Here is an 18,536-nt window from a genome sequence, read left to right on the forward strand (position 1 = left end):
AAAAAAAAAAAAAAAAAATTAGCCGGGCATGGTGGCGGGCACCTATTAATCCCAGCTGCTTGAGAGGCTGAGGCAGGAGAATCACTTGAGCCCAGGAAGCAGAGGTTGCGGTGAGCCAAGACCGCACCACTGCACTCCAGCCTGGCCAACAAGAGCAAAACTCCATCTCAAAGAAAAACAAGAAAAGAATGAAAGGAGGTACTGGGGTGGGGTGGGGGACAGTGGATGATGAGAAAGAATGAGAAGAAAGAAAATTATGAATACATTAGTGGGATTCTCAGGGGGATTAGCCTCAGGACGCAGGATCCCAAGTTTCAGTACTTGCATATGGGGCTCCAGGTGCGTGTCCTGGAAGCAGAACCCAGATGAGCCCACCACCTGCGGACAGGAGGAGGTGAAGATGGTGATCCCCACAGGCCCAGGCTTTCCCCCTGTCCTGCGCCCTCGCCTCCAGGCTTGGACCTCACATTGACCATCATGGAAGTCTTCATAAGGTGATGTCCGCTAATGCCTTGGTCATAGCAAAGCTTTTTATCCTTGAGTGTAATCTGGGGTTGAAGGAGGGGAGAGGCAGAAATGAAGGACTAAGCAGGTCTCCCCAAAGACCAACAAACAGTTCAAATAACCCACAGCTGGGGCGAGGTAGGGGGCTGGTAGCACGGAAGGCCTCCATTTCCTACTCAGGAACAGGCTAACAGAGCCAGGTGCATGGTGGCTCATGCCTCACACCTCATGAGGAGGTGTGAGGATCTCTTGAGCCCAGGAATTTGAGAACAGCCTGGGCAACATTGGGAGACACCCCATCTCTACAAAAAATAAAAAGTTAAGGCTGGGTGCAGTGGCTCATGTCTGTAATCCCAGCACTTTGGGAGGCAGAGGTGGGTAGATTGTTTGAAGTCAGGAGTTCAAGACCAGCCTGGCCAACATGATAAAACCCCATCTCTACTAAAAATACAAAAAAATTTAGCTGGCTGTGGTGGCGTGCACCTGTAATCCCAGCTACTAGGGAGGCTGAGGCAGGAGAATCGCTTGAACCTGGGAGGCAGAGGTTGCAATGAGCTGAGCCTGGGTGACAGAGCAAGATTCCGTCTCAAAAGAAAAAAAAATAGCTGGGCACTACGGCGCATGCCTACAGTCCCAGCTACTCAGGAGGCTGAGGGAGGAGGATCACTTGAGCCAAGGAGGCCGATAATGCAGTGATCACGCCACTGCACTTGAGCCTGAGCGACTGAGCAAGACCCTGTCTCAAAAAATAAAAATAAAAAACTTGCTTTGATCCCAACTTCCCACCAGGTCTCACCAAAAATAGCACCGAGTTGCGATTAATCAGGATCTCTTGCTTCACCAAGGCCTCGATGCAGCCAGGGTTGGCCAGCACCACACCCACGTCCACCCTGGTGTGCGGTTGGAAGGCGCTGCCTGCTCTAGGCAGTAAACGGGGTTAAGGACTCCCTCACAGACAGGCCCCGCCCCTTGGACAGTGTCCCTGCCCCCCAGACGCCCAGATTCTGGGCAGCCCCCACCCCGCCCTTTGGACGCCACTCTGGCCCCGCGCACAGACCGAGTTCTGCCTGCGCACTGAACGAGCGGCCTTGCGCCGACAGGAAGATGGTGAAGCTGTACTCAGTGCCCTTGTCTAGAAAAATGCGCTCCGGCAGCTGGTACTCGGGCTCGAGGTTATAGATCTTTTCGTAACTGTCCATGTCAATGTACACGCCGCCCGCGCTTTGCCAATTGCTCGCCAGGAAGAAGTAGTAATCCTGGGGTACAGGATGCGCGGGGCAGACTCAGCGCCGGAGGTGGGGGCACAGGGAGGGGTGACTGGGCGCCTCCCCTGGCCCGGCTCCCAAACAGCTCTGCCTACCTTGTCTTGTTTGTTGTTCTGCCACCAGCGCCAGGTGGGGTCGTGCACCGGGTCCGCGTACGGCTGCAGGGATCGCCCCGCACCGTGAAGGGAGGGGGGGCGGCGAGAGCCCCCAGGCCAGCGGCAGCCCCAGGCGCCCTCCTAGCCTCAGTGCCAGCCCCTAACCCAGAGCAGAAGATACACACCCCAGCCCGTCCCCAAACCCTGCTTTCAACCTGGCCACACCCCCAACACCCTCCCTTCGAAGCCCCGCTCAGGCCAGGCCCCGCCCGCAGACTCCCACGCAGGGTCCTCCGGCTCTCCAGTCCCACTGCGCTCCGCTCCACAGGCCTCGCCCTCTGAGCCGGCTCCGGGTCCCAGGCCTGCGCCGCCCGCCGCCGGATGCCCACCTTGTCGTATTTGGTGTGCAGCCAGAGCAGGTGGTAGACCAGGCCCTGGTAGATGGCGAGCGAGTTCTTGGTGTGGAAGCCCGAGCGCTCAAAGATGCTCGGCGGCCGCGCCCGGTAGCGCTCCTGGCGCGTGTATCTCTGTGGTCTGGGCAGGTTCCGCAGGCGCATCACCGAGAAGGGGCAGAGGTTGGTGAAGGAGAGCATCGAGTAGTTCCTGGGCAGCAGCAAGGGGGAGGCGGCCGGTTCTAAGCACTCCGCCCACGGGAAGCTTCCTCAGGCCTGTTTCCCATCTCTCCCACTTCCCGAATCGAATCCAGCCCCGATCTTCCTCCTCAGCGTCAGCTGGGGGCAGAAGCCTCTTGTTCCTCCTTCCACCCCAGCGCTGGGTCCCCGCCCCGACCCCAGCTGCCTCCCTGGGTCGCTCTGACCCACCCTCTGCTGGACGGCTACCGGAGGCATCATTATGGCATGTGGTAAAATCCGACCCTGCAGTCCTTTCCCTTAATTGCCATCCATAGCTCCCCCAGGACCCTCAAGATGAAGTTCAAGTTTCTCCCCATGACCACCAGGCTCACCTTGCCCCCCCCAGTCAGGGCCTCTGCACAGGTGGTTCCCCATTTCTGGAACACCCTTCCCCACCTTATCACCTAGCTAATCCCTTCCTCACCCTTCTTGTCGCAGCGCTTACACCTCCTCCTCCTTGAAGCCCTCCCTGATTTACCCTCCCCTCCGGCTAGGTCAGCCTCCTCCTCTGAGCTTCCATAAGTGCTGAGCTCCCACCATCACAGGCCCGAGGTTGTCACCAGGGTTGGCTTGGTCACCCCTCTCTCAACAATGGGAGCTTCAGGAGGGCAGTGCCGGGAGCCCTCAGACCCCCACCACCCTCTGGCGTCTTCTCACCCTTTCCTCTCCAAGTCATAGTAGTTGGTGTGCTGTTGATACATCAGAAGCTTCTCCACGGGCATGGGCCTCTTGACCAGCTTGCCCTCATGCTTGTGCATAAGGTACACCAGCTGCAGGGGGAAGGTAGGCCCAGGTGAACTGGTGTCAGCCCTCCTGGGGTGCCCCATGTCTCCCCCAAAGCCCCACCGGGCACCTGATACAGTTTGTTGTTTTCATAGAAAAGGGTCACCATGGTTTCATTAGATGCATAGAGAGAGGACTGCTGCATCCACTGTAAGCTGATGTGCACATCCCAGCCCCTGGACGGGAACAGCTGGTACACCCGGTAGGTGCCCTCCATGAGGTACCAGATCTGCAGGCATGACATCCAGATGTGCGTGTGAGGACCATGGATCCTCTGATCCCACCTCTCCCTCTGCCCAGTGTGGTGGCCCCATTGTTTGAAGGATGAGGTTTAGAAACCCACCTCCACTGGGACCAAGAGCGCCCCCCTTCCTTTTCTCTGGTGCCATTGGTCTACTTCCCAGAGCCCAGTCACCTCTGGTCCCAGCCCGCACACACCATGATCACTTTTTTCGTTCCTTTTTTTTCTTTTTCTTGAGACAAGAGTCTCACTCTGTCTCCCAGGCTGGAGTGCAGAGGCAAAATCTCAGCTCATGCAACCTCCACCTCCTGGGTTCAAGCAATTCTCCTACCTCAGCCTCCCAAGTAGCTGGGATCACAGGTGAGTGCCACCACGCCCAGCTAATTTTTTTTTTTTTTTGTATATTTAGTAGAGATGGTGTTTCACCATGTTGGCCAGACTAGTCTTGAACTCCTGACCTCAGGTGATCCACCAGCCTCGGCCTCACAAAGTGCTGGGATTACAGGCGTGAGTCACCATGCCCAGCTCATGACCCTTTTTTTCAATGCTTTTGGTCTGTTTGGGTTTCTGGCACTGGCACCCTGAGCATCCCTATCATGCACACTCCCTAACAGTTGCGGTTCCTTGGGCCGAGACCACTTTCTTCTCACTCTTTGCAGCCTTCAGGGTCTCACCATTTCCTTGGACTCAGTTTCCCATCTCTGCACTGATACCCACCCCCATACACATCTGAAGGGAACCTTCACTCCTCTTCCTGAGCCACAACCTGGGGGATCCTCTCCACCTCCAAGATGTCCCCCTCCATGTGGGTCCTCCAGGAAGCCCTCCCTGGCATGCACAACTCCCCAGAGTGGCCAGGTTCCCCTACTTCCATAGGTAGTATTTCCCTCATTATAGCCCTGATCGCTCTGTGTTCTCCAGCATGGGGGCAGGCACACAGTAAATGCTCAATATTTATGAAGCAAACAACCGCACTGTGGGATGAGAGAGCAGCCTATGAACATCAGATCATGGCTGTGGTCTGCGTGACTTTGGAGATGACACTTAGCCTCTCTGAGTTCCAGGGGTTTCAGCTATAAATGGAGCTTCACTGCCCTTTCTCAGGGTCCCCGAGGGTGCCCCCCCCCTTAGCTCCTTTACCTTGACAGGGGGAAAAGAGAGACCCCTGGGATTTGGGGGAGGGCAGAGAGGGTATGGGGGAGGGACAGGGCAGCCCACCTCCTCTGTCTCTGTGACTATAGCCATGTTCCCAAGGAACGATCTGGCTATATATTTGATGATCTGTTCCTTGGGGAAGTCTGCCAGGTAGATTAAGTTTTCCTTGTTAGAGCTGCAGGGGTAGAGACAGAGAGCTAGGCACATCCTGGACAGCCACTTCCCGCAACCGCAGGCCTAGTAACACGGGAGCCTCTTACTCAGTTTCTCCACTTTGAGGACATGCAAAGGAAATCCTAGCTCCTGACCCCCACCCCAAACCCTTTGAGAGTCTCCAGCTCCTCATCTGTAAAACAGGAGCATCGGGCCAAACTGGCAGTTTGCCAGCCACCCATGAAGGTGGCTCAGGAGCCCCTAGGTTCCTGAGGGGCAAGAAGGTGGCTGAGGCAAAGAGGATCCTGAACTGTCCCTGGAAAATGCTTGTCAAGGCTAGACGCAGTGGTTCATGCCTGTAATCCCAGCACTTTCAGAGGTTGAGGTGGGAGGATCACCTGAGGTCAGGAGCTCAAGACCAGCCTGGCCAACATTGTAAAACCCCGTCTACACTAAAAATACAAAAATTAGCTGGGTGAGGTGGCGCATACCTATAATCCCAGCTACTCAGGAGGCTGAGGCAGGAGAATCGCTTGAATCTGGGAGGTAAAGGCTATAGTGAGCCAAGATTGTGCCACTGCCCTGCAGCCTGGGTGACAGACTCCATGTCCCCCCAAAATCAAAAACAAAAAAAACCCTAGAAACTGTTCATCTATTACTCACACAGGCTGGGTCTTTAAGAAAAGGGCTCCCACAGCATTAGAATAGTGGCATCCCCCGGTTCCAGCGCTGATGACCCTACCCATGTGTTCCCCCACGGTCCTGATAACTTCTGGATCTGGGCATCCTCTGAAGGCTTGGTGAGACTTCAGAAAGGGTCCCCCCCCAAAGGTGCTGGGGAGACAGAGCATCCCTGGCCCGCCGGGGTGGTGGAGGCCCACCTCTGCAGAAGGAAGTTGCCCCAGATGAAGATCAAGTTGTTGTATGGGTTAAAGGAGATGCCCTTGGAGACCATCCGGGTGCTGGTGTAGGTCTCTGTCCCTAGGATCATCAGGAACTGCAACCCTCGAGCTGACCGGGGCAGAGGAAGAGAGGACACAAGCAGTGAGGTGGGGGTCACCTGGACCCCTCCTGGCCTATAGCCACCCTTAAGGCCACCTCTACCTTCCCCCCCTACCGTCAGGAACAAATTCTGGGACTTCGGAAACAATGGTCATTTCATCGGTAACTACAGATGGGGAGAACACAGCAAAATCTCCTGAGGCCCTGCACTTTGAAAACCTGGAGCTGGAGCAAGTCGTTCGCTTCTCAGCCTCCTGCAAAACCCTCCAAAGAGCTTCCCATCCAGGCTTGCCAGTGCTTCGAGTTTTTCTTTTCTTTTTCCCCCTGACACAGGCTCTCACTCTATTGCCCAGGCTGGAGTGCAGTGGTATGATCTCAGATCACTGCAACCTCTGCCTCCTAGGTTCAAGTGATCCTCCCACCTCAGCTTATGGAGTAGCTGGGATTTCAGGCACGTACTACCACCACACCCAGATAATTTTTGTTTTTCTGTTTTGTTTTGTTTGACATGGAGTCTTGCTCTGTCGCCCAGGCTGCAGTACAATGGCGCCATCTCAGCTCACTGCAACCTCCACCTCCCAGGTTCTCCCAGCGATTCTCCCGCCTCAGCCTCCCGAGTAGCTGGGATAACAGGCACCCGCCATCATGCCCGGCTAATTTTTGTGATTTTAGTAGAGACGGGGGTTTCACCATGTTAGCTAGGCTGGTCTTCAATTACTGACCTCAGGTGATCCACCTGCCTCAGCCTCCCAGAGTGTTGGGATTACAGGCATGAGCCACCGCGCCCAGCCAATTTTTGTATTTTTTGTAGAGATGAGATTTCGCTATGTTGCCTAGGCTGGTCTTGAACTCCTGAGCTCAAGCAAGACGCCCACCTTGGCCTCCCAAAGTGCTGGGATTACAGGTGTGAGCCCCGTGCCTAGCCCTTTCGAGTTTCTTCAAGTGAATTATAAAAAGGCACTGCCTTTGAGGGGAAACAGTCCTGTTAAGGCACGAGACTTTTCTCCTCTGACCCCTTGGTTGGCAGTTTTGTGCAGTGCACAGCCTTTACAACTCTACATGGTGGCCCTATTCTCACTGCAGGTAAAATAAAATCTTCTTATTGTGAGTCACAGCATCCTTTCGGATCACCAAACCTATACTCCGTCCTCCACTGCTACCCCTCATCCAGGAGTGACATAGGTAATCTCACCCTTCCTCTGTCTGCTGGGCACAGATCCCTCAGGAGGGCATGCAGTTCACAGTCTGGGCTCCTGCCCCTCTGCACCCCGCCCTCTGCGTCACCCCGATTACCTCTGTTGTAGCTGATCACCATGTAAATTTTACTGCCGTCAGAAGATCCAGTCTCCACCAGCAGCAGTACGGTCTGTTCGCCCGCAATGTATTCGGACCAAATTATGCTACAGGTGTTATCTGAGAGAGAAAAGGGCAGTCCAGGGCCACCCCAGGGCCCAGTAGCCTTGGTCCTGTGCTGGCTGTGACTCTTCACATAATGCTCAACCCTCTCTGAGACACTGCCCATTTTTTTTTTTTTTAGATGGAGTCTCGCTCTGTCGCCCAGGCTGGAGTACAGTGGTGTGATCTTGGCTCACTGAAACCTCCGTCTCCCGGGTCCATGTGATTCTTCTGCCTAAGCCTCCCGAGTAGCTGGGACTACAGGCGCCTGCCACCACACCCGGCTAATTTTTTTGTATTTTTAGTAGAGATGGGGTTTCACCGTGTTAACCAGGATGGTCTCGATCTCCTGACCTCGTGATCTGCTCCCCCGCCCCCTGGCCTCTCAAAGTGCTGGGGTTACTGCCCATTCTTTCCCATGACATCTGCCGCCCTCCCCTGCTGTTATGCACCCTTAGTCCCCCCAGCCTCCCGCCACAGACCCATTGGAGGGATGAGTACCTGCTATCTGCTGGCACACAGACCAGTGCTTGGGCAGCATCTCAAAGGATACCTGGCCATCTGCAGAGCAAGGTGGAACTCATGTTCAGGCCCTCTCCCTCCTGTCCGGCAGCCCATCAAGCCAATGCTGATTGTCCTCCTCATGCCTCTCAGCCCCTCAATCCTTGGGATCTCATTCCCTGGCCTTGTCTCACTCACACCTGGCCTATTAGAGCATGTCTGTCTCTAGTCATGGAAATTGGCTCAGGTCTGACCATGTGACCCACATAAGGTCAATCAGAGTTTACTCTGGGACTCGTGTTAGAATTAATTGGAAACGAGCTGTCTTCATTCTGTTGGCGTGACTCAGACTAGTAGCTGACTTGAGTCTCAAGTTTTTAGGGGCCACCTTTAACCTCCAATGGAGGAATAACTACCTGAAAATGGAGGCAAATTATAGGACCAATAATAATAAACCCTTTGTAACGCTCACCATAGCCCTAGTACTAAGACCTTTACAAAAAATTTAATCTTTATATCAACCCAGTGACCTAGATACTAGTACTACCATTAGCCACATTTTGTAGGTGAAGAAAACGAGATCAGAGAGGTCAAGTTACACATCCAAAGGCACACAGCAAGGGTGTGATGGAGCAGTCTCTCTCCAGAATCTGTGTTATAATTAATTACCATGCTCACTACATTACCAAGAGATGGAGTCCTGATGACTTACCCTGTGAGCCCCTGGATCCAGCCATACCTGAAGTTGAACCTGTCTTTTCATTTATATAAGTCATCAAATTCTTTGTGCTTAAGTTATTATCATTATGATTATTGAGACAGTCTCACTCTGTTGCCCAGGCTGGAATGCAGTGGCATGATCTCGGCTCACTATAACCTCTGCTTCCCAGTAGCTGGGACTACAGTGATTCTTGTGCCTCAGCTTCCCAAGTAGCTGGGACTACTGGTGCATGCCACCACACCCGGCTTATTTTTGTATTTTTAGTAGAGATGGGCTTTTGCCATGTTGGCCAGGCTGGTCTCGACCTCAGGTAATCCACCCACTTTGGCCTCCCAAAGTGCTGGAATTATAGGCATGAGCCACCATGCCCCGTTGTGCTTTAATTATCTTTGAATTGGGCTTCTGCCATTTTGTGTTTTTTGGGTTTTGTTGTTGTTGTTTGTTTCTGAGACAGTCTCACTCTGTTGCCTAGGCTGGAGTGCAGTGGCCTAATCTTGGCTCACTGCAACCTCCTCCTCCTGAGTTCAAGGGATTCTCCTGCCTCAGCCTCCCGAGTAGCTGGGACTACAGGCACGTGCCACCACACCCGGCTAATTTTTGTATTTTTAGTAGAGACAGGGTTTCACCATGTTGGCCAGGCTGGTGTCTAACTCCTGACCTCAGGTGAACCACCCACCTGCCTTAGCCTCCCAAACGGAGCTAACAAATCTGTTGGGATTACAGACCTGAGCCACTGCATCTGGCTCTTCTGCCCTTTAAAACCAAGTACATCATGAAAGATACATAACAGCCACCCAAGCCCTACCCCTACAAACACATCCCTCCACCACCACCACCACCACCGCCCTCAGCCTGGGGCCCTCCTGAGGGCACATGGTGAGGAGCGAGGGCCCAAGGTTAGGATCCTTGGAGGTAGGAGGGTATGGAGGGGTCCCTGGGGCTCCCAGAGGTCCCCACCCTTACCTGTGATGGTCCCGAAGTGTATAAAACCCTCATTCTTGCCCATGGTAAGGGCCATTACGTACTCAGAGCCATTGGCAGGGAAATGCGCAGGGCACAGCTTCTTGATGCACTCGCTGGCCAGGACACGAACCCAGCTGCCTAGGGAGGCCAGCATGGGGCTTCAGATCCAGGTGGCTGGGCCTGGGGCCTACGCCCCCCACCCACGTTTCCCTAGCTTTAGTGAGTCTGTTATCTGCCCTCTCGTGCTGAAGCACTTGTTCAGGGTGGTGTCAGGGGCACCTGGCAGGGGGCACCTGCTGCCTTTGAAAAAAATCCTCCTTGCTCACACTCTGTCCACGAGGGTCAGATTGGGCTGATCCCTCCCTTGCAGTCCCTTGGCCACAGCGATTAGCAGGTGATCAAGCTGGGCAAATCAGAGGCAATTCCAGCTTGCAATCAGTAACAAGGTGCTCTTTTCTGGGGCTTCCGAGGGGCATAAAAGTCTATAGTTGCTGGGCAGGGGCCAGAGTCACCATGCCAGGCACAAGGTGGTGACTGCTTAACCGTGACAGTGAGCTCCTGGGTGCAGCCATTCCTGAAACCAACATGCTCCTGGGCTTTTCAGCCATGGAAACCAATACACACCCCTTTTCTTTGGCTTAAGCCAACTTGAATTTGGTTCCTCCCACTGTCAAAGTGCCCCAAGTAAGAGAGAAAGCAAAACTGCTGGGAACATGCATTCACTCATGACATGTAAGTTACAGTCCAATTTCCGGTGACTCTGTAAGCTGACAGTTCTCACTAAGATTGGGGGGGAACTAGAAGAAATAGGAGAGCTTTGGTATCATTTAAAAGATGAAATTGAATCAACAGCCTCTCTTTTTCCTCTCTCTCTCTCTCTTTTTATTCAGACTCAGTCTTGCTCTGTCTCCCGGGCTGGAGTGTAGAGGCATGATCTTAGCTCACTGCAACCTATTTCCTGGGTTCAAGTGATTCTCCTTTCTCAGCCTCCTGAGTAGCCAGGATAACAGATGCTCACTACCACTTCCAGCTAATTTTTGTATTTTTAGTAGAGACGGGGTTTCACCATGTTGGTAAGGCTGATCTTGAACTCCTGACCTCAAGTGATCCATCTGCCCTGGCCTCCCAAAGTGCTGGGATTACAGGCGTGAGCAACTGCGCCCAGCCCCTTTGTTGTTGTTGTTGTTGTTGAGACAGAGTGTCATGCCGCACAGGCTGGAGTGCAGTGGCGCAATTTCGGCTCACTGCAACTGCCGCCGCCCAGGTTCAAGCAATTCTCTGCCTCAGCCTCCCGAATAGCTGGGATTACAGGTACCTGCCACCACACCTAACTAATTTTTAATTTTTAATAGAGACAGGGTTTCATAACCTTGGCCAGGCTGGTCTCGAACTCCTGACCTCATGATCCACCTGCCTCAGCCTCCTAAAGTGCTGGGACTACAGGCATGAACCACAATTTCTGGGTTTGTTCTTTTTTTTTTTTTTAAATAAAACAGAGTCTTGCTCTGTCGGCCAGGCTGGAGTGCAGTGGTGCGATCATAGCTCACTGCAGCTTCAAACACTTGGACTCATGCGATCCTCCCATCTCAGCCTCCTGAGCGGTCAGGCGTGAGCCACTGCAGCTAGACTCTCTTTCTCCTCTCAGATGAGCTTCCCTTGAGGTTTTTCTGTCTGTTTCTCTCTCCTGCTCTGACTTTCTGACTTCCCATGCCCCTTTCCCTCTGACTTTCTCTCTCCCAGTCTGATCTCTCTTAGCATGTCCTTCTGCCATCGTGTGTGTGCACACGACCCTCTGCGACCTCCCTTCACTCTCACACCCCCTCTTCTCACGGCTGGCTCACAATTTCCAGGAGGGTCTGAGTGGAAGCCTCATACTGGCAAAAAAAAGGGCAAGGGAAGGTCCATTTGGGGTAGGCAGGGGTGATTCAGGGCCTGGGCAATTTCTTTTTCCCCCACCCCACCCACGGCAATTCCCGTCCCAGGGGCCTTCAATGGACAGGTTCCCTCCCCAGGTGTGGGCCCCGCCACGGCCCGCTCACCACTGCCGCGGTTGCTCTCGTGAAGCGTGGTATAGGTGCCTGTAAAGTAGTAGACCAGCTGGTTCTGCCGAATGAAGAGGGTGCTCTCGGTGGCGATGGTGTCATAGATGGTGGCGGTGAAGCCAGAATGGGGGCAGTAGACGGAGCCCACCCAGCAACTGTCAATGCTGAGCTGCAGGGGAGCAGAGGCTAGTGGTGAGCAGGTGGCCTCAGCCTCAGCCCATGTCCTGCCTTTAGGGGAAGTCCCTGCTCTGACAGCTGCTTGGGAGAGACAGACAAAGCTTTCCTGGGGCACTCTCCCTGCTCACCCTGCAGCAGCGCCTTGGTAGCCAAACTTCCCCCATAAGGACCAGAGAAGCAGGTGACCCAGGCCTGAGCCAGTTCAGGCTTCGTGCGCCCCTGGAGTTGGGCAGTGCACAGCATGCTCAACGGCTCTCAGTGGTCCTCGTGCCCCTGGCTACATACAGTCAGTGTTATACCCACACAGATACAGCATCCCATGCTTGGCCCAAAGGACGTTGTTTTTTGTTTTGTTTTTGTTTTTGTTTTTTGAGACAGTCTCGCTCTGTCGCCCAGGCTAGAGTGCAGTGGTGCAATCTTGGCTCACTGCAACTTCTGCCTCCTGGGTTCAAGCGATTCTTCTGCCTCAGCCTTTCAAATAGCTGGGAGTACAGGTGCGAGCCACCACACCCAGCTAATTTTTGTATTGTTAGTAGAGACGGGGTTTATTGGCAAGGCTGGTCTCAAACTTCTGACCTCATGATCCGCCCGCCTCGTCCTCCCAAAGTGCTGGGATTACAGGCATGAGCCACCATGTCTGGTCTTCTTCTTGTAGTTTCTAAGTGTGGTGATTGGGTTTTCACCCTCATGTGAGATGTGCCTCCCTCAAACCTTGTTATAGTGTCGGCCCATTGCCTGCCTGACATGAAATAAAAACAAACTCAGTGTTTATTTCAGAGTGATGGAAATTTTTGGAAGTAGATAGTGGTGGTGGTTGCACAACATTGTGAATGAACTAGACGCCACTGATATTCACTTTAAAAGTGAACGTGGTGGCTCACACCTGTAATCCCAGCAGTTTGGGAGGCCAAGCTGGATGGATCACTTGAGGTCAGGAGTTCGAGACCAGCCTGGCCAATATGGTGAAACCCCATCTCTTAAAAATAAAAATAAAAATAAAAAAAAGTAGCCGGGCGCGGTGGCTCACGCTTGTAATCCCAGCACTTTGGGAGGCCGAGGCGGGTGGATCACGAGGTCAAGAGATCGAGACCATCCTGGTCAACATGGTGAAATCCCGTCTCTACTAAAAATACAAAAAATTAGCTGGGCATGGTGGCGCGTGCCTGTAATCCCAGCTACTCAGGAGGCTGAGGCAGGAGAATTGCCTGAACCCAGGAGGCGGAGGTTGCGGTGAGCCGAGATCACGCCATTGCACTCCAGCCTGGGTAACAAGAGCGAAACTCCGTCTCAAAATAATAAATAAATAAATAAATAAGTAAAAAAATAAATAAATAAAATAAAATGGTTAAATTTATGGCTTTCACCTCAATAAGTTAAAAAAAAAAAAAAAGGAACTAGAATTTGGATACCTGAATTCAAACTGAACTTGTTTTCATTCCTGTGAATATTAACACCTTCTCTATGGCCAGGCATGGTGGCTCATGTCTGTAATACCAACACTTTGGGAGACTGAGGTGGGCAGATCACTGGAGGTCAGGAGTTCGAAACCAGCCTGGCCAACATGGTGAAACCCCATCTCTACTAAAAATACAAAATTAGCAGAGTGTGGTGGTGCGTGCCTGTAATCCCAGCTACTTGGGAGGCTGAGGCAGCAGAATCGCTCGAACCCAGGAGGTGGAGACTGCAGTGAGCTGAGATCGTGCCATGGCACTCCAGCCTGGGCAACAGCAGCACAACTCCATCTCAAAAAAGAAGTAGTTTGTGAAAACTGGCCAGGCACAGTGATGCCAGCACTTTGGGAGGCCTAGATGGGAGGACTGCTTAAGGGCAGGAGTTTGAGACCAGCCCGGGCAACGTGAGACCCCATCTCTACAAGCAATTTTTTTTTTTTTTTTTTGAGGCAGATTTTCGCTCTTGTTACCCAGGTTGGAGTGCAATGGCGCGATCTCGGCTCACCGCAACCTCCGTCTCCTGGGTTCAGGCAATTCTCCTGCCTCAGCCTCCTGAGCTGGGATTACAGGCATGTGCCACCATGCCCAGCTAATTTTTTGTATTTTTAGTAGAGACGGGGTTTCACCATGTTGACCAGGATGGTCTCGATCTCTTGACCTCGTGATCCACCCGCCTCGGCCTCCCAAAGTGCTGGGATTACAGGCTTGAGCCACCGCGCCCGGCCCAGCAATTTTTTAAAATTAGCCAGGTGTAGTGGGACATGCCTGGAGTACCAGCTACTTGGGAGGCTGAGGCAGGAGGATCATTTAAGCCCAGGAGTTGGAGGCTGCCATGAGCTATGATGGCACCAGTGCCCTCCAGCCTCGGTGACAGAGCAAGAGCCTGTCTCCTGAAAAAAAAATAAAAAAGAAGAAGTTTGTGGAAATTGAATAACATCTGAATAGACTTGGCTCAGAACAGAGAAAGCTGGACAGACAGATGGTCCACAAACTGAACGAATTACACAGAAGCAGAGCCAGAGGCGGTCAGGAGAACACTAATCCACGTGGGATCCTCAGAAATTGCGAATAGGGCTTTCGATCTTTACAGCAGGAAGTTAAGGCAATCTTTTTTTTTTTTTTGAGACGGAGTCTTGCTCTACCACTCAGGCTGGAGTGCAGTGACATGATCTTGGCTCATTGCAACCTCTGCCTCCTAGGTTCAAGCGACTCCCCAGCCTCAGCCTCCCGAGTAGCTGGGATTACAGGCACCTGCCACCATGCCTGGATAATTTTTGTATTTTAGTAGAGACAGGGTTTCACCATGTTGCCCAGGCTGGTCTTGAACTCCTGACCTCAGGTCATCCGCCCACCTCAGCCTCCCACAGTGCTGGGATTACAGGTGTAAGCCCCTGTGCCCAGCTCTGGGTGCACTTCTTAAAGCCAGTTCTCTGGGTAAACCAACCTGGCTTAGCATTCTGCCTGCAGCTGCACTAATTCCATCATGCTTCTGTCAAGGAAGCCGAAAGATCCTTACTTCAGACACTCCCTCCCTATTCTGGGATAATATAGGCTCTCAATGCCTAATAGGAAAGCCTTGGGCAGAGACATATATTGTAATGCAGAATCTTCCAGAGTGTAGAAGGTAATGGTACAGATATACCATTGGTTATGGAAGCTATTAGCTTTTTTTTTTTCCTCTGAGACAGGGTCTTGATCTGTCTCCCAGGCTGGAGTGCAGTGGTGTGATCATAGCTCACTGCAGCCTCAAGGTCCCAGCCTCAAGCAATCCTCCTGCCTCAGCCTTCTGAGTAGCTGAGACTACAGGCTGATGCCACCACCCCCGGCTAATTTTTGGTAGAAAAGGGGTCTCACTATGTTTTCCAGGCTGGTCTTGAACTCCTGCACTCAAGCGATTCTCCTACCTGAGCCTCCTAAAGTGCTGGGATTATAGGCGTGAGCCACTGCACCCGGCCAGAAACTAACTATATCATCCTCACAACAATTCTATGAACAAATATAAACATTACTCCCATGTTACAAATAGGAATCTGAGGACCAGCCAGGTCGTTGAACTGCCAGGTCCAGGGTCAGGCAGCCAGGAGGTGGCAGAACCAGGATTTGAACCTAGGCCCTCTGGCTGTAGAATCTTGTGGTTTTTTTCTTCACGCTGTCTCCCTCTCATGGGGACTGGTGTGCCTTTGGGGACCTCTTCTAGAGCCCCGGGCCCCTACTCTATTTCAGGGGCTGAGGCCCCGCCCCCTCCAGGAGGCCCCGCCCACCACCTGCCCCACACCACTCACCTCCACTAACGAGTGTTCCTCGAAGCTGGTGTCAGTCATCAGGACATACTTCTCATTGGGAATGCCACCCAGGATAAGCACAGGTGCCTGGTCCACAGTGTACCACAGGGGCCTCGATGAGATACCCACAAAGTGCTCAGGTGTCAGGCTGTAGAGCTGCCAGGGAGGGACATCAATACTCTGGTCACTTGCCTGTGGCTCCATCACATGTAGGTCTAAGGCCTAATCTGGACCCACAAGACCCCACACGATTTGTCCTCCTCACTTCCCTGACCTCATTCCTTACCATTCTCGCCCTCGCTCGCTCTCTCCCGGCCACATGGCCTCTTCTCTGCTTCTCAGACCTCCCAGGCACATGCCCACCTCAGGGCCTCTGCGCTGTGTCCCTTGATGAAACGCTCTTGCCCTAGTATCCATGTGATTCTCTCCTTGGAGGCTTTACTCAGCCTTCTCAGCGAGGCCTTTCTTGACCATCCTATTAAACACTACACTCTCCCTCGGCACAGACCCAACTCCTGTCGCTCTGTTCTGTTTCTCCCCAGAGCACTTACCACCCTTTAACCTACTATGGAATTCACTTGATTTCCACGTTTACCAGTTTACCATCTGTCTCTCCCACTAGAGTGTCAGCTCCAGGAGGGCAGAGATTTGGGTCTGTGTGTTCACTGCTGTGTCCCCACGATGCAACAACATGTGCTCAGTAAGTGACTGCATGAATGAATGGATGAATGCATCATGATTAACAATATGGGTACAGGCCTGGCATGGTGGCTGGCGCCTGTCCTCCTAGCACTTTGGGAGGCTGAGGTGGGCGGATCACTTAAGTCCCAGAGTTTGAGACCAGCCTGGGCTACATGGTGAAACTCTGTCTCTACTAAAAATACAAAAACTGAAGTAAGAGGATCACCTGAGCCTGACAAGGTCAAGGCTGCGGTGAGCTGAGATCGTCCCATGGCACTCCAGCCTGGGTAACAGGGTGAGACCTCCTCTCTACAAAATATTAAAAAAAATTATTAGCTGGGCACAGTGTCGGGTACCTGTAACCCCAGCTACTTGGGAGGCTGAGGCAGAATTGCTTGAACCCGGGAGGCAGCGGTTGCGTGAGGCGAGATCATGTCACTGCACTCCAGCCTGGGCAACAGAGCAAGACTCTGTCTCAAAAATAAATCAATAAATAAATAATTTTAAAATTAGCTGGTTATGGTGGTACATGCCTGTGGTCCCAGCTGCTCGGGAGGCTGAGACAGGAGGATTGCTTGAGCCTGGGAGGTCAAGGCTGCAGTGAGCCATGATTGCACCACTACACTCCAGCCTGGATGACAGAGCAAGATCCTGTCTCAAAAAAAAAAAAAAAAAAAAAAAAAAAAAAAACAGAGAGCCATGATTGCACCACTACACTCCAGCCTGGATGACAGAGCAAGATCCTGTCTCAAAAAAAAAAAAAAAAAAAAAAAAAAAAATTCACACCTATAATGTCAGCACTTTGGAAGGCTGAGGTGGGTGAATCACTTGATGTCAGGAGTTTGAGACATCCTGGCATAACATATGGCCAACATAACAAAGCCTGGTCTCTACTAAAAATACAAAAATTAGCCAGGCATGGTGGCTCGTGCCTGTAATACCTGCTACTAGGGAGGCTGAGGCACAAGAATCACTTGAACCCGGAAAGTGGAGGCTGCAGTGAGCCAAGAGCCAAGATCACGCCCCTGCACTCCAGCCTGAGCAACAGAGTAAGACCGTGTCTAAAAAAACAAACACATGAGTCAGGCAGATAGCTTCAAGTCTCCTTCCATGCTAAGAGACTATGGGAAAATGGTTCTATCCCTTTGGGACCTCAGTTTTCTCCTCTTGTTTACAATGGAGTATGTGAGAGTACGTCCCCTCGAAGGGTCACTGGGGAGGAGGTTACTGGGACCTTCACCCGGGGCCTGGCATGAAGTTGGATCTGCCACTTGTCTGGGAAGTAACCAGGGCATCAGCCCAAGACCCAGCCCATTGTTTTCCCCTGTGCAGACCCCCTCACCTCCTCCCCCACAGCGTACACGATGTCATCATCTTCGTCTAGCTTCAGGAAGCCGTTGATGTTCACATGGAAGCTAGTAGCAGGTGCATGACAGGCACAGGTGAGGCTCCAGTGTCAGGAGCTCCCCAGCTTATGGCTGCCTCTCCTCTCCCCAGTCTCTGTCTTTGGTCTCCCACTGGCTCCTCTGGGGATCCTGGGGTGAAGAATTCCCCCGGAGTCCACCCCAGCCCCAGTCTTGGGAAAGGGTACCCTTTATCTTGAATGAAGGTCCCCAGGCCATTGCTGCTGATGTCCACGTGCATGATCACGCTGCCATTCTTGATGGGCATGGGTGTGTACCAGCTCATGCTACACACTTCCTCTGCCATGCATTCCTCTGAAACTGAAACTGCTGGGGCCTCTCAATGGCCAGTTCCAGGCCCCAGACCACACTGGGATCTCCCCACAACTCCCATATCCACCTCCATGCCATGGGTCCCACTGGGGTCTCTGTGTGGCCCCATCTAGGCCATGGAACGTGCTAAGCAACCTTCCATACCCTCGTCAGATCATGGCCCCAGGTAGGTCCCCAGCAACCCCCACACCCCTGCCAGGCTGCGATCCCCTCCCACCTTCCCAGGCCCACCTTTGCTGCGGAAGGGGGCAGCCTCCATCTGGATCTGCAGCTGCTCTATCTTCCAGCGGTAAAAATTGACTGGGGACTGGAAGGTGACCAGCACCAGGGGCTTTAGCCCCGTCAGGTGGCCCATGCGCACCAGGTCCTGAGAGAGCTGAGGGCGAGATGGCCCCACAAGTGTGTCCTTATGGTGGCCTGTGCGTCCCCTTGCCTTGAGTCCACCTTGAGCAGCCTGTCTCTCAGGCTGGCCAGGGCAGCACACTGTCCACCCTGTGATGGTCAGAAGGTGTGGTCTAGGTCTGGGGCTTGGATGGGGGATGGGCCAGCATAGGAGAGGGGCAGAGAGGTAAGGGGCTATGGAGGGAGTTGGAGGCCTTCCTGGAGGAGGTGACACCAGAGCCAGTGTCTGCAGACAGAATGTGCATGTATGGAATACACAGGGAAGGGTAGCATGGGATGAGCAAAACTGTGCAGTGGGGAGGGATGCTGGGAAGGGGGAGGGGTGCTGGGAAGGGGAAGGGTGCTGGAAAGGGGG

General features: G+C 53.0%; 1 protein-coding gene and 1 non-coding gene across 12 annotated transcripts in view; one reads left to right on the forward strand and one right to left on the reverse strand.

The window, feature by feature from the left end:
- Positions 1–18,536, reverse strand: part of CATSPERG (cation channel sperm associated auxiliary subunit gamma) — a 35,744-nt gene that overhangs the window by 8,695 nt on the left and 8,513 nt on the right. For 6 of the 11 annotated variants that reach the window (XM_037730672.1, XM_037730668.1, XM_037730664.1 and 3 more), the window contains 18 exons: positions 18,011–18,155; positions 17,635–17,767; positions 17,386–17,458; positions 15,363–15,518; positions 11,450–11,621; positions 9,411–9,548; positions 7,727–7,786; positions 7,124–7,243; positions 5,710–5,839; positions 4,739–4,850; positions 3,350–3,508; positions 3,154–3,266; positions 2,254–2,467; positions 1,865–1,927; positions 1,562–1,760; positions 1,301–1,419; positions 468–548; positions 322–378 (listed from right to left, as the gene is read on the reverse strand). In XM_037730672.1, coding sequence (XP_037586600.1) covers positions 322–378; positions 468–548; positions 1,301–1,419; positions 1,562–1,760; positions 1,865–1,927; positions 2,254–2,467; positions 3,154–3,266; positions 3,350–3,508; positions 4,739–4,850; positions 5,710–5,839; positions 7,124–7,243; positions 7,727–7,786; positions 9,411–9,548; positions 11,450–11,621; positions 15,363–15,518; positions 17,386–17,458; positions 17,635–17,767; positions 18,011–18,155 — 2,244 coding nt within the window. Of the gene's footprint in view, positions 1–321; positions 379–448; positions 549–1,300; positions 1,420–1,561; positions 1,761–1,864; positions 1,928–2,253; positions 2,468–3,153; positions 3,267–3,349; positions 3,509–4,738; positions 4,851–5,709; positions 5,840–7,123; positions 7,244–7,726; positions 7,787–9,410; positions 9,549–11,449; positions 11,622–15,362; positions 15,519–17,385; positions 17,459–17,634; positions 17,768–18,010; positions 18,156–18,536 lie in introns of all 11 variants that reach the window. The other 5 variants (XR_005196585.1, XM_037730671.1, XM_037730670.1 and 2 more) reach the window with 3 other exon arrangements.
- On the forward strand, positions 12,273–12,374 carry LOC119467958. The gene has a single exon (XR_005196593.1). It is a non-coding gene; the product is annotated as a small nucleolar RNA U13 (small nucleolar RNA).

The sequence above is a fragment of the Cebus imitator genome, unplaced genomic scaffold (assembly GCF_001604975.1).
Source record: "Cebus imitator isolate Cc_AM_T3 unplaced genomic scaffold, Cebus_imitator-1.0 Scaffold356, whole genome shotgun sequence".
NCBI lineage: Eukaryota > Metazoa > Chordata > Mammalia > Primates > Cebidae > Cebus > Cebus imitator.